This window comes from Gobio gobio, assembly GCF_949357685.1.
Source record: "Gobio gobio genome assembly, chromosome: 9".
Taxonomy (NCBI): Eukaryota; Metazoa; Chordata; class Actinopteri; order Cypriniformes; family Gobionidae; genus Gobio; species Gobio gobio.
Genome location: NC_137115.1, coordinates 9914575 through 9930341, shown reverse-complemented (window position 1 = coordinate 9930341; position 15767 = coordinate 9914575). Strand labels below are relative to the sequence as shown.

The window sequence follows — 15767 nt, the reverse complement described above, 5'->3', positions numbered from 1 at the left end:
CCACAAATTAACCATGGCTTTGCTACTCTAACCATAGTTTAACCATGGTATTTAACCATGTGGTTATATAAATGGTAATCAATTAGCCAAAAAAACATGGTTACTACACTTTTGTTAATTTTCGTAAGGGTAATCATGTTTAATCAAAGCGTTTCAATCTTCTGTTTATTCAGCTACAGCGATACCCATAGGGATTTCCTGGAACGACCACTATCTACTTCTGCAGGGCATATTCAGAGTTTCTGCGCGAAAGCGCCCTCTGGCTTTCAGATGAATACTACTGATCACAGAGCTGTGCTTCACTGACAAGCTATGTATAAAAAAAGCAGCCTTTGCAACATCACGTTTGGTTTAATTTCGATTAATCGAGCAGCCCTTGTTCCTATTGTGCATATCCATATGTGCTTTAGGGGTGTAATTGAGGGGCCATATGAATCTGTTAATATTTGTCCATGTTCGGTAGTTTGAGAGCCCTACATTGTCTTAATGAGCATTAGAGAAGGATATGGATAGACATAATACTTAATCTTCTCTTTATATTATAACAAAACTTTACATATACAATGGCTAAACTCCACACTGTGTGGAACAAACAAAAAAAATATAAAGTCAAATAAACAACAAAAATAAGTTTCTCATCAAAAAAAAAAAAGCATAAATAATATAAAAGACAAACTTTTTTTCTTACAACAGATACATTCATATGAAATAATATTTTACTACTACAAAAAATAAATAAGTCATCTAAAGAGTTTTTGCTTTTACTTTTAAAAGTCCTCCCACAAATGGGATCGTTTCAGCCTTTGAGTTTTCCACCATCCTTGCATAAAAGTCTCTTCATTCTTTCTTTTCATTCTATTCATCTCCATCCTATCTCTTCACCAGCTCTGTAAGCAGTCAGCTTTGTGTCCACTTCAAGTCACACAATGTCTCTGACCGTTCCATCACTGGCCATTTTCTTTTTTTAAATGTTTCCATGTTCCACATTTCTTTCATGCTCTTTCTTGTATTTAGAGTGTATGCTAAGCGTTTTCTGCTTTAAACGTGTTCAGATCTCCTGCACTGTAGGCTGGATGAGATCTCCAGTCAAGCTTCCAGTAGAGATCCAGGCTGTTTTTTCCTTACAGTCCAGATCAGGCAGTCCCAGCCGTTCCCAACACACCACAGGACCCTCAGAGTCTTCATGCTGCACGGGCTGAACTCCTGTTACACACACACACACACACACACACACACAAATAGATAAAAAAAAAATTATGCACCAGCTCCAGTATGCAGCAGTCTAGTCAGGTAAAATAATATTGCATGATGGGTAATTTACAGTTTGCCAATGCAGTAATTTCCTGAACAGCAAGAGGAAACACAGACTTTCCTCATTCATAGGGAGTGCAGAGTGAATCAGAGAGCTCTTTATAGTGCTGAAACTCTCTCACCTCTCTGCTGCTCGAGGGTGGACTTTGTTTCCACAGGCAGACAAGGGGAATTCTGGGAAAGGGGTGGAGTCTTGCCCTCCTCCGCCTCCACGGCTGAATTTCTCTCCTGGGAGCTGTTGAGCTGTGGGCTGTCACGTCCATGGCAGCGAGAAAAAACGGGGTTGAGGGGCATCATTTCCAGCCCGTCAGGTTGGCGCGCTGCCACGCGGTGCATTAGGGGGAGAGTCCCGCCTGAGAAAGTGCCATTGGTTTTCGTGTAACACCTGTCCACAAAACACAAACGCAAGACATAAATGATGGCCACTCCACTGCAAATTTTGAAAACAAAGCATTTTCCAGACATTCCCATGAAAACAAAGCTATAAAAGTGCCCTCATTTCTACTCAAATCTTACATGGACATATTTTTGACCAATAATCACCTTGAAAGTAGTGCATATGACTTAAAGGAGTAGTTCACTTTAAAATGAAAATTACTCCATGATTTACTCACCCTCAAGCCATCCTAGGTATATATAACTTTCTTCTTCTGATGAACACAATCTGAGTTATATTAATAAATATCCTGATGTTTCCAAGCTTTATAATGGCAGTGAATGGGGCTCACGAGTTTGAAGCTCCAAAAAGTGCATCCATCCATCATAAACATACTCCACACGTCTTAATAAAGGCCTTCTGAAGCGAATCCATCGAGTTTTGTAAGAAAAATAACCATATTTAAAACTTTATAAAGTAAAATATGTAGCTTCCGCAAGACCGCCTTCTTTTTCTTACAGAAAAAGTGTAACAGGCACGACATATGATTAGAACGCAAATGCAATGGACCCCGTCACTGCAAAATTATATTTTGTTGATATAACTCTGATTGTGTTCATCAGAAGACACCTAGGATGGCTTGAGGGTGAGTAAATCATGGAGTAATTTTCATTTTAAAGCGAATTACTCCTTTAAGTCTTTTTCGTATAAGAAAGAGTTGTATTTTAATATCATAAAGATATTAATTTAGTTTTTATTAATAATTAAACATTTGTGTTTTTGTCTATATGGTTTTTATTAACTTTTTATTTTTTATTTCAGTTTTAATTTTATTTCAGTTTTCATTTTAGTCCATCAAGTTAAAACTAAATGAATATCATGTTTCCATAAACTAGAAGGAATAAAATATGTTTTATTTTATTTGAAGTAACAACATTTTTTTTTTATGGTTTTAACAGACTGGTGTCAAACCTGGTGTGACACATCATGATATTGAATATCATAAGTCGTTAATTATTCTCATGTTATGACCAATAACCAATAAATGAACAATATTAAAATTCTATAATATTTTGTGTAAATAAATTGAAGAACAAAACCCTAAAAACTAAAACCAATTGTTTAAAATGCTAAAGTGGAGTCAATTTTGGAATTTAGGCATTACAACATTATAATGCACAGTATGAAAAATCTATGTTCATTTTGAGATTTGCATTTTACGCATTAAAAAATATATATATTTAACAGTGTTATTAAAGTTATATAAAGATTAAAGGGATAGTTCACTCTGAAATGGAAATCAAGTCATCTTGTACTCATCCTGCTGTTGTTCCAATGCCTTATGTCCTTCTATCTTTTTCGGACCTCAAAAGCAGAAATAAAAAAAAACGTCCTGCACGCGCTGCTCCATATAATGGTAGTGAATGGTGAACAGGGTACAATTTTACAAAAATGATACAAAAGTATCACGTAACGATACATTGAGACGCGCGCAATATATGTAAAGTGTTCAGGAGGCACACTATAATTTTTTGCGAGAAAGAAACCAAATTATTTTGCCAAAATACTGAGCTCGGCCGTTACTCTGTGTGCCTTCCTGTGAGTGTGTGCGAGCCGTCAGCAGCCGCTCATGCTTACTATAACTCTCACTGTTGTCATGAAACCAAGGATAAGCACACACATGCACCATTTTGAGAAACCAGGCTCAATAGAAACAAACACAACTCTCCTCTTTTCTATAAGGTAAATGATAAGAAATAATACAAAAATACTAATAATGAGGTAAACCTCCTGAAGTGAATATGTTGTGTACCGGTTGTCATGACAACATTGCGTGAGCGGCTGCTGACGGCTCGCACACACTCACAGGAGTGCGCTCAGAGTAACGGCCAAGCTCAGTATTTTGACTGAATAATATGGTTTCTATCTCGCAAAACCTTATAGTGTGCCTCCTGAACACTTTCCATATATGGCACGCGTCTCAATGTATCGTTACGTGATACTTCTGTATCCTTTTTGTAAAGTTTTAGCCTGGTCGCCATTCACTGCCATTATATGGAGGAGCGCGCGCAGGACTATTTAAAAAATTTCTGCTTTTGAGGTCCGAAAAAGATAGAAGGACATAGGGCATTGGAACAACAGCAGGATGAGTAAAAGAGGGCTTTATATTCATTTCAGGGTGAACTTTCCTTTAAGTATTTGATGATGGCAAAAGTAAACAAATAATTTACTTAATTCATGCATACCTACCTTTATTATATTTTAAAGGTGCTTTTTTGGAGTTTGACAGCTCTTATCACAATATCTTTTGTTGTATGGAAAAGAGCAGCACGAGCATTCATCAACATTTCTCCTTTTATGTTTTACGGAAGAAAGTCATACATGTTTGGTAAGAGATATGTAAATGACAGCATTTACATTTTTCTATGAATTTCATCTTTACAGAACAGCTTGAGCCTGTGCACCAGCTGAAACAAGCATCTCTGCTATGTTCAAACTCTGATCGCATCCGAGATCACAGATTTATTTCCGCAAGTCTCTACGCTGCCTGACCAGACTCAACAGCCTGTGTCTCTGTGTGTTTGTGCATGCTGATAAGACAGAGAGGCTTCAACACACACATACTTCCACATAAACACACAAACAAACAATACCTGAGAGCATAAATACACATGCAGATAACTGAATGCTCACTCGAGAAGTAATCGGGGATATAAAGTGTACACAGATGCACACAGTTAGTTAGTGCGCTGATATCAGCTCCATTCAGAAGGATTTCCCTCTGCTCCCCCGCCGGCCGCGGCTAAATAAACAATCCGCTCATTAAGACTGTAGCAAGGGTGCGTTCAGTGTAAACTGTTACTGCCGGACACACTAGAGTACACAAACAAGCCTCGTCGAGAAAAGTTGCCATGCGTGTATGTGTGTGTTTTTAGCCCAGAACAGAATAAGCTCAGGTCAGGGGTGAAATGAGAACCAGATGGAGCAGATGATTGGTTTGCTGACTGGAGGCGTGCTGAGCAAAACATAATTCTGCCGGCATGTAAACACCAAACATTAACAAGCTACTGGGCTTGACTTTTCAAGTATTACATTTTCCTCTCTCTCACCTGTTGTTGTTGCAGAAGTTTTGACAGCTCATGCAGTCCGACGAGTCGTTCTGGGGCAGAGCCGTGTATATTCCCCCTCCCTGCCACAACAAACAACAAATATAACAAAAGCCATATTTCACTTCTCATTTATCAAACACTTCACTCAGGCCCGGTGCCAGAGGGGGGGCCGAGGGGCTTTCGTAATGGTGAGCAATATAGCCTATCACAGACATGTTTGTTGATTTCTTGAACGCAATGGCCAATCACGGGTGTTTGAGTTAGAATCCCCTCACTTGAGTTTTTGTCCAGTGCTGAGTTCTGCAAGCTCGCAAATCTTCACTAACAAATTGTAGAAATTATGTAAATAAGATATTTATTGTGTGACAGCTTTTTAGTGATTATAAAGGGAGCACTCTTTGCTCGCTGCCTAGGCGATATATAATTAATATAATATTCAGAATTTGAATAAAACATTTGTTTTCCATGCTTGACAAGCAGCCCCGTACATGCTTTAATACATAGGCTCATCCGCATATAAATGCAGGATTCATTTCACTCTCAAAATTGCGATGACAGACATAGTGATAACCATAGAAAAGGACGAGACAAAAATACCCTCACTAATTTCAGAAGCACTCTGTGATTTGATTCTGGAACCGGGCCTGGTCCAAACGCATGCGCATTATGTAAGGCGATTGTTATTTATTATATGTATTGGCTGCCATGCCAAATCACACATTCACACACATACAGTATGCTTGATTTTCTGTTCAAATAAACAATGGTAAGTACAACATCTAACATAACTTTAATAACAATATAATTTATCCACAGTGTTTATGCTGGGATGAATAGGTTGTTGTAAGCGAAATGTAACTTGAAACCATTTCACGGAAATCTATAACATTTATTATAATCTATAATAAATACCCCCATCCCCCATTAACAAACTATATTGTATTATTACAGTTAAATATTATTACAATTAACTATTATTAATAATTGAGTACCAATAAGAATCAGCATATTAGAATGATTTCAGAAGGATCATGTGACACTGAAGACTGTAATGTAATGCTAAAATGTAGCTTTGCCATCACAGGAATAAATTACTATATGTGATCCTGGACAACAAAACCAGTCATAAGTCGCACAGGTATATATTTGTGGCAAAAGCCAACAATACATTGTATGGGTCAAAATTGTTGATTTTTCTTTTATGCCAAAAATCATTAGGATATTAAGTAGAGATCATGTTCCATGAAGATATTTTGTAAATATAATAAAAAATGTATTATTAGTAGTAATATGCATTGCTAAGGACTTCATTTGGACAACTTTAAATGCGATTTTCTCAATATTTAGAGAAATATTTAAATTTTTTGCAGATTTTCAAATAGTTGTATCTCGGCCAAATATTCTGTATAACTAACCATACATCAATGGAAAGCTTATTTATTCAGCTTTCAGATAATATATAGATGTATAAATCTCAATTTCAACAATTAAAAAAAAAGACCACTGTACTTTACCACTGGTCCACTGTACTTTACTGTATCTTTGATTAAATAAAATCCTTGGTGAGCATAGGAAACTTTCAAAAACATAAAAAATTACATTTCATATATATATATATATATATATATATATATATATATATATATATATATATATATATATATATAAACTTTCAAAAGGAAGGAGAAAACACTTTCCAGCTTATGTGTCCAATCAAACATTTACTCACATTATGAAGGTGATGAGGGTGTGGGTGATCGTACTCCATGGTGTTGTGGGGCAGAGAGGCGTCATGTGCGTGGGGATGCCCAGGAGGGTAGAGGGCTCCTGATCCGTTCAGCAAAGCCAGGCCATTGGGCAATTTGTGGTGGAGGTGATGGCAGGTCTGGGGCATCATGGGAGCGGTGTGTCCACAGCCCGTGTGCATGCTTCCATTCACATGGCTGGAGCCAGTCAGTGTGGAATATTCCAGAACATGACCGTTCATCTCTGCAGACTGGTACAGGTAACTTGGAGGGTCGTATTCTACAGAGAATAGTTTTACGTTAGTACATTTTTAATGGGTAGTTGACGTGTGATGTGCTAAACTATTTGCAAATTCTTCTGTAATTATTATACACTACCATTCAAAAGATTTTTTAAAATAATTTAATATGATAAAATTGTAATCAGCAAAGATGCATTTAATCAAAAGTCAAAGACATTTATAATACTGTACATGATTTCTATTTCAAATAAATGCTGAACTTTCTATTTATCAAAGAATCCTGGAACAAAGTATTACTGTTTCCACAAAAATATTAAGGTGCACAACTGTTTTCAACATTGATAATAATACAAAATGTTTCCTGTGTAGCAATTCAGCCTATTAGAATGATTTCTGAAGGATCGTGTGACTCTGAAGACTGGAGTTATGATGCTGAAAATTCAGCTTTGCATCACAGGAATAAATTACATTTTAAAATATATTAAAGTAAAAAAAAAAAACAGCCATTTTAAATTGTAATTCAAATTCACAACATTACTGTTTTACTCTATTTTTGATCAAATAAATGCAACCATGATGAGCATAAGACTTCTTTCAAAAACTTTTTAAAAATGTTATCGATCCACCAACTTTTGAACAGTACATGGACAACCCTGACATTTTTCAGACAATGTAGACACTATGCAGGAAATATACATAGAAATTACAGTCAATATTGTACAAAAATTGCACGAATATGAAACATAACATAACGCTTTTGCCAAACACATGAAAAACTGACTAGCAGAGAACTGGAGTGTGTGTGTGATGAAAGTTAGCAGGCCCATTTGTGGCCTATTTCAGGGGGAGGTGTGTCTGTGTTACTACTTATACACACCGCTGTGGCCAGCACTGTTTACTCTGTTACTCAATCTCATTGAGAGAGGAAAAGAGAGGAAAAAAGAGAAAAAGAAAGAAAACTTCAAAGGGCCGGCAGTCGAGGAGAGGCAATGAAAACCAGGCCTGGATCAGGAGGTGGATTCTAACTCAATTTCATAAAGACATTATTGACACAGCATAACCTCTCTTAACCTTACAGAAATACTACATAAACTAAAACAACACAGCACTGCTGGTCTCATTACTACATATCTAAATATAATAACAGTAGCTGCAAAAGAAATACTTAAAAGAGTAACGTTCCACCATAAAAATACACATCGTGAGGAAACTAAATATTGTAATGATTTTTGAACGCAACAATTCAACGTTTTTTTTAGACGGTGGCCCCAAAAAGCACACAAAAACTAGGAAATAAACAGGAAGTGTGTCACTTACTATGGAGACTGTTCTGCTGGCGGTTTCTCCACAAGCACATGACGATAAAGACCAGAAGTATGAGCACCATGACACCCAGAACACAGCCCACGATCAGGTAGAGCAGGCCGCCCGGCTGGATGGGTGTATCTGCAGGGTAAAAGCCTGGAGGGGTTATGGGGCGCTGGCTGGGCACACCTGGAGGTTGACGGGCTGGAGGGAAAGAAAGAGAATAAAAAGTGAGTTTGAGGGGATGAAACATCTGGATGTCTTTCAAGAGAATATATCACAAGCTCTAAATTTATTGGTTAGTGATTTATTTTAATTTTTTACATTTACAGAAGGAAATGATGCTTGCCCGGGCAAAAGCCACAGTCATGACATTCAAATCCCAAAGAAAGTATACTACGTTTTTATACTCATATGTTACGGTATGCGCATAGTACGCATGGTGTGAATTTCATCAGCAGCACAGTATGTGTGTACTTCAACTTCTTTTTAAACTAACTGTTTATTACCCATGATTCTGCAGAGATATCTCCACCAATCAGAGAATCATGATTAGCGTTGCGTCCGAAATCGCATACGCCAACAGAATACAGGGAGTGCAGAATTATTAGGCACGTTGATTTTCTGATCATATTTTTTTTCCAGGCATATTTGACCAATTCCAAACCACAGTAATCCTAATAACTACTATTGATTTAGTATTTAATAATGTATAAGTGATATATAATTGTTCATGAAGGCTGGAAATGAAAAACACCTTATATTCAGGTGTGCAGAATTATTAGGCATGTTTTCTTTTACAGATAAATTGAGCCAAAAAAGAGATTTAACTCAGACTGAAAAGTCAAAAAGTATTAAATGCCCATGAGAAGGATGCAATACTAATGCAATACTAGACTGAAATGCTCGTTGGATCAGCAGGGTCAGACAAAAACATGTGGCGGAGAAAAGACACCTATAAACCGCAAAAGTATTAAGAATTAAGGTGAAGAATTAAGGGTGAAACCATCAGGAACCCTTTAGTCTCCAGCGCCACCATTTTCCAAAGCTGCAACCTACCTGGAGTCTCCAGAAGTGCAAAGTGTCAGGATCTCAGAGACTTCAGTTAGGTAAAGAATCCTAAAAAATTACCCCCACTAGATAAGAATCACAAGCTGAAGTGTTGTAAAATACATGAAGAAGGTTTTTTTATAGGCTTTATGGACAGATAGGTTGAGAGTGACTCTTGAAGGACCAGCACCACATCCTCTAGTACCACTGTTTGAAGAATTCATCTTCCAGAATCTGGCAGTACGTTTTGGGAGTTCATTTTAGTCCATCTCTGCAAAACGGACTTCAGGATGGACTAAAATGAACTCCCAAAACGTACTGCCAGATTCTGGAAGATGAATTCTTCAAACAGTGGTACTAGAGGATGTGGTGCTGGTCCTTCAAGAGTCACTCTCAACCTATCTGTCCATAAAGCCTATAAAAAAAACCTTCTTCATGTATTTGACAACACTTCAGCTTGTGATTCTTATCTAGTGGGGGTCATTTTTTAGGATTCTTTACCTAACTGAAGTCTCTGAGATCCTGACACCTTGCACTTCTGGAGACTCCAGGTAGGTTGCAGCTCTGGAAAATGGTGGTGCTGGAGACTAAAGGGTTCCTGATGGTTTCACCCTTAATTCTTCACCTTAATTCTTAATTCTTTTGCAGTTAACAGGTGTCTTTTCTTCACCACCTGTTTTTGTCAGATCCTGCTGACCCAACGAGCATTTCACTGTCAAATGGTCATGCCTTAACTGCAATGTCTAGTATTGCATTAGTATTGCATCCTTCTCATGGGCATGTAATACTTTTTGACTTTTCAGTCTGAGTTAAATCTCTTTTTTGGCTCAATTTATCTGTAAAAGAAAACATGCCTAATAATTCTGCACACCTGAATATAAGGTGATTCTCATTTCTAGCCTTCATGAACAATTATATATCACTTATACATTATTAAATACTAAATCAATAGTAGTTATTAGGATTACTGTGGTTTGGAATTGGTCAAATGTGCCTGGAAAAAAAATATGATCAGAAAATCAACGTGCCTAATAATTCTGCACTCCCTGTACATAGATCTTCAATAAACAGTAGGTGAAATGTCCCCGGATGACCTACTACCTCCGGCGAGATTCTGAAGGGGCTTATTCGAAGGACACTTTACTATACCATGAGGCAACGGGAGAGGATTTATGAATGGCAACGCAACGGACGCTGGTATGTCCCGAGACCGTAATAACATGGCAGATGTAGAACTACTATTTCATTCATTCTACCCATATTCATACGATACAGAGAGTCAGTTTCCCTACACTCTCAAACTACTTTACATATCATGCAGAAAACACAAAATATGCTGTTTCTATATACATAATTAAGACCTTTAAATCAATAGTTTGATATTTTTCCATAATTTTCAATTGTCGATCTTTCCCTCATTAAAGCCGTTGAGTGTACAGTTTTGTACCTTTGTCTTTTTGTTCAATTTTCAAATACTTTTTTTGCGTCAAATCAAAGTTTGTAACATTGTGATTCTCCTCATAGCTGGTTGGTTTGGTTCATGGCTCGGAAACAAATCCCTAAGTGAAAAATGTATGAAAAAACTGTACTGTGTGTTCTGGGTGGTTGCTAGGGCATTACTAACCTACTGTAGCGTTTCAAGAGATTTGCTATGCAGATTCTAAGGTGTTCTAGGTGGTCGCAAAGGGTATTTGGAGTGATTTTTAGCACAATTACCATAGGATTTCTATGGTGTTATGAGTGTTTTCTAAATCACAAGAAAGCCCAGCCCAAGTCTCTATAATATTCTACTCTTTGGATTACTTTTCCTTCCAATTGCTGAGAACAGTGCATCTCTCCTCAATAAGCTGCACAATTTGGTGTACCATTCATGTATGTAAAACTAATGGGGTGGGATAAATGATGTACCGTTTAATACTAATGCTTTAATTCTTAGGATTAAGGGTTTGTTCAAATCTTTAACCCCAAGTATAAGCAATAATAAAGCACCACTAACAAGTGCTGGCATATAACAATGCTTCTGTTGTCAGTCTTAAAGTTTGTGGTAGCAGCAGGTCTGTTTGCACTCCATGATTTTTATTTGCTCTGGCTGTGAGTGACGCTCTGGTTTGATTTCAACAGTGTTGCATTAAGGGCAGTTATCAGTGAATGATGTCAAGTAGACGCAGCACAATGTCTCTCTTTGTCTAGCTACTAATAAAACGATAGCTCGCTTTCCTCTGTCATTACCGCAGGGGCTTTATGGGTTCCTGTCTCCATGTTAAGTATAGCATTCCTGTGATGGTACTTCAGCCTCTCACCTTTGGTCTCGCAGATCATTACGTTACTATATTCGCTCTCGCCGCCGTCGTTAAAGCACTGCATCTTGATGTCGTAGGACGTCTCAGGTTGGAGTTGACCAATCATATGCCTGAATTTGAAGCCTGGGGGAGGAGGCGGGAAAAGGAAGACTATATTGAATGAGAAGGGCTTTTCTCAAAGCATGTGTTGTTCTCTCCAAACCACAATTCATTTGCTCAATCTCATTTTTCTCTCTTGCACACACACACACACACACACACACACACACACACACACACACACACACACACACACACACACACACACACACACACACTCGCACTCTCATTCTCACAGTGTCCCAGAAGGATTCAGACAGTTGCTTTGCTGCAGACAGGCTCCTTATAAGGCAGCTTAACGTTTGTTCTGGCCTGGCTCCAGTATTCCCACTGAACACATTCAGGGCCCAGTGTACACACACACACACACACACACACACACAGATCGTAGCAGCCGCTCGCCGCAGTCTCTCTCACACGTATGCTGAGAGCCAGCTCTTTAATTACAGTTTGCGCCACAATATTTTATTTGTGTAGCTCACTTCTCTTTTTAATACAGTGAAGGCATGCTGTACAGTAAACGACCAGCTGCTGTACTGCATAATGAAAGAGAAAAACACAAAACACACACTTACAGACTCACACAAGCATGTAAAAAGCATCACAGGCTGTTTAGTGCAGTTTTTTTCCCTGCACACACAATATACCAGTGTTTCCTGCACAGCTATTCAGTGGTGCTGGCAAAAACAACTGTGGCATGACAAAATAAATGATATAGAAATTCTGCAGAAGTGAATGTGATGAGATAAAAAAACAAGAAAAAAAAGAGTACCTTAAACTATACAATAAATTGAAATGTCTTCTTGCGCATTGTCTTTGATGGCAGTTCTCAATACATATAAATACAGCACAGCGAGTGGAGACTGATTCAGAAACAAATTACTCTAGTGAACAGATTCTGATGAATCGGTCAAAAAGACTCACATGGTCTGAAACAGTGTACCAAATCTAATCAAAGCAGCTACATCTGAATGGATGAATACACAAAAAACACTTTTTTTTTAAAAAAAGACAACGTCTAAAGTAGAGTTTAGATTCTCTGCCCGAGCCTGGTCGGGACAATATATTTGCTGCCACTGTCCTCAGGCCGGGCTGGGCCCTTGATCAAGCATCATATATATATATTTTTTTTTTCTTTTTTTTTAGCAAAGTAAGAACTAATACTACAACTAAAAAACAAATGTGTACAAAATAGCACAAGGATTAGTCTAAAAATGTGTGTAAAACTCACAGCACATGCAGTGATGAAGCGCAGCATTCTGAACAGAACCACTCTGAGACGCCAGTCATGAGCTGCTCGCGTGAACGGTGCGCTTTGCTTAATTATTTATTTTTGTTTCGAATTGTTTTGTTTAAAAGTAGACATTTCAAGCTTTCTATACACATATTTCTCATTTCTGTGAGGCAAGTAGCTATGAGACATGTTCAAGAGCAATGCAAGTGATCGTTTCGGGGTCTCCATGTCACGATTATTGTCTGCTATAGCCTATTCGCTTCTTATTTATTAAATCCAGGCAATTGGCTGATGAAACATTGATTAAAATTAAGATACAATTTATACAAAACAAAATTCACTCTAAAGGAAGGCTTTCTACAGAACAAAACTTAATGAAGTGGTCAAAATAATTTCTGACCCACTCGCATCTTTGCACTTTTCATAATCAATATAGCCTAGAAGAAATTTTAAAATAACATTATAATATTTGAACATAAATATGAATTGATGTACATGATATGCTTGATTTGGGCCAGATCTAAGCTCTAGTCTAAAGACTGTTAGAATATATCACATACACACTAACAATATAAAAGTGATTCTTATCATTACTAAAAATCTGTAAAATTTCACAGCAAATAGTCAGGTGTACCATGATCTCAAGGTAAACGTATTTACAATTATACTGAAAGGCCTTATAGGCCTATAAACTATCCATCAGATGACAGAAGGCATGTAGTAGATTGTGTACAAGATTGTGAGTTGTTTTTTCGGTTTTGATCATGTTGAGAGCTGAGAACTTTCAGATTATGCAAGCAAAATGGGTTGTAAAAATGGGTTGTAGGACACACTCCTGAGAAACTTCCCTAAAAGCTGAGACTTATGAGGTCATCTTATCTGCCCAGCGTGTTTCTGACAGCTTGTTGTTTGGATGGACGAGGAGAAGAGGTTTGCGGGGCCAATGCGAATAGAGAGAAAGGGGGTAAAAAGTAAAAATAGGAGGCGGAGGAGAGGCGACGGCAGTTAACATTCCTCTTAGAAACTCGAATCCCACTCTGAGCGGTCAGTGTTGGGTTTCAGTTCAGGCCCATTAGTGCGGCAGCCATTTATTAAAAACACATTTTACACTGACTCATTACTCTGAGTGCAGGACTCACTACACATCAATCAACAGATTACGCTTTCCTTGTCCCTCCCCCTCCGAGACAGAATATACATTACACACTCATACTACATGGCTCCCTGCAATGCTTCATTCTGATTGGTCTATCGTAGCACTTATCTGTCAAATATGTGTGTAATGACTACAAAACTGTATAACCGACCGTTGTCCCAGGCAACCGATTTCCTGTATAGTGTAACAGTCAGGTTCCAGAAGTAAAAACTCAGGGATTTGTAATGTAATGTAAAGTCAGACCTACTGTGAGTTCGCAGGTTGTTAATCGATGGTATAAGCTTTTGTTCAAGTAATCTGTCCACATTTTTTTCAACCCATTTTAAAATTAATCATGTTTAACAGTACAATTCATGGTGAAAACTACATTACCCATGATGCTGTATAGAAAATTTCACTAATCAGAGCATTGTGGGGAGCAAATTAAGCCACAAGAGCTCTTTAGCTCCGCCCACTCCCATGAAACATGTGAATTAAGTATTCAAGTTAACCTCCCAACGCTCACAAAATACTTAAATATGTGTGTATATATAAATATATATATATGAATATTTTCAAAGAAACTTAAAATATATTGTTTTTATTGATATAATCAACAACTTTAAATTTCATCATCGTCATTCGCAAGTAAATGACGCTCACTAAAGTAGCCGACCAAAGTATACAGTCTTGTACCTTTGTCTATTTGCTTCAAATAAAAGTTGGTAATGTTGTGATTCACCTCATAGCTAGATGGTTTGGTTCATGGCTTATAATACTTTAACAAAGACTTAAAAAAAAATCCCATATGGGAAAAATTTATGGAAAAAAAATACTTCCAGAATGAATGCTGCTGAAAATGTGGGCAGGCACTAATGCACTTTACAGCTGTGTGTGTTTCATGTCCCTCATATCTTTTTTGAAGAGTCTTTCTTCTCACATAATGAAATTTCATGTCCATTTATTTATTTATTGTGCAAGTAGCCGTGTAATAAGAGAAACAACAGAGCAAAGACAGACAGCATGATCTCACCTTCCACCACATCTCTCTTATAATCACTGTCATTGTCGCTGTCGGTTGGCCGATAGTAGATGTAGAATCCCTGGATGGGGGTGTTGTTATTGCTGGAGGGAGTGTACTATAAAAAGAGAGTGAAAAAAAGCAAAATTATGTAATTTTTTGTTTACTCAATATACACTCGCTAACAATTATGGCATCAAAGGTAAGAACCTAACAAAAGGTTAACTAGAATCAAGACACATACTGCTTTACTTTAAAAAAAAAATTTTTTCTACTGTACCTTTAAGACTTCTAGATGTCAATGGCATTTGTTATGATTGACTAACCTTTTAGCTAATCTTTTAAAGCTACAGTTAGATTATCCAAAAATAAAATTTCTGTTTTTATTTATTCAGCCTCATGCTGTTCCAAACGTGCATGACTATTTCTTTCAAGGAACTGAAAAGGAGATGTTTTTCTGATTGTCCATGGTGCTCTCTTCCATACAATAAAAGTGAATTTGGAAGAACGCTACAAAAAAACACCTTAAAAATATCAGAATGAAAACAAAAAACAATTTGTTTCTTAAAGGGTTAGTTCACCCAAAAATGATGTCTTTATTTACTCACCCTCATGACGTTCCAAACCTGCAAGACTTTCGTTCACGCATCAAAAAGTTCATAATGAGATTGTAAAACTAATCCAAATGAATTGAGTGGTTTAGTCCAAATTTTTTGAAGAGGCACAATTACTTTATATGATGAACAGATTGAACTTAGGCTTTGATTCACATATAAACATTGATCAGCAAACAAAAACAAAAGCTCAACCAAACCTGCTTGGTGAGTGAGAACAAACCT

General features: G+C 37.3%; 1 protein-coding gene across 1 annotated transcript in view; it reads right to left on the bottom strand.

The window, feature by feature from the left end:
* Window positions 1-516: 516 nt before the first annotated feature.
* The window catches only part of cdon (cell adhesion associated, oncogene regulated), a 48440-nt gene continuing 33189 nt past the window's right edge, over window positions 517-15767 (bottom strand). Inside the window, exons 13-19 of the mRNA XM_079825355.1 lie at window positions 14941-15046; window positions 11440-11562; window positions 8102-8293; window positions 6527-6822; window positions 4798-4877; window positions 1434-1696; window positions 517-1203 (exon numbers count right to left, since the gene is read on the bottom strand). Coding sequence (XP_079681481.1) covers window positions 1049-1203; window positions 1434-1696; window positions 4798-4877; window positions 6527-6822; window positions 8102-8293; window positions 11440-11562; window positions 14941-15046 — 1215 coding nt within the window. The 3' untranslated portion in view covers window positions 517-1048. The remainder of the gene's footprint in view (window positions 1204-1433; window positions 1697-4797; window positions 4878-6526; window positions 6823-8101; window positions 8294-11439; window positions 11563-14940; window positions 15047-15767) is intronic.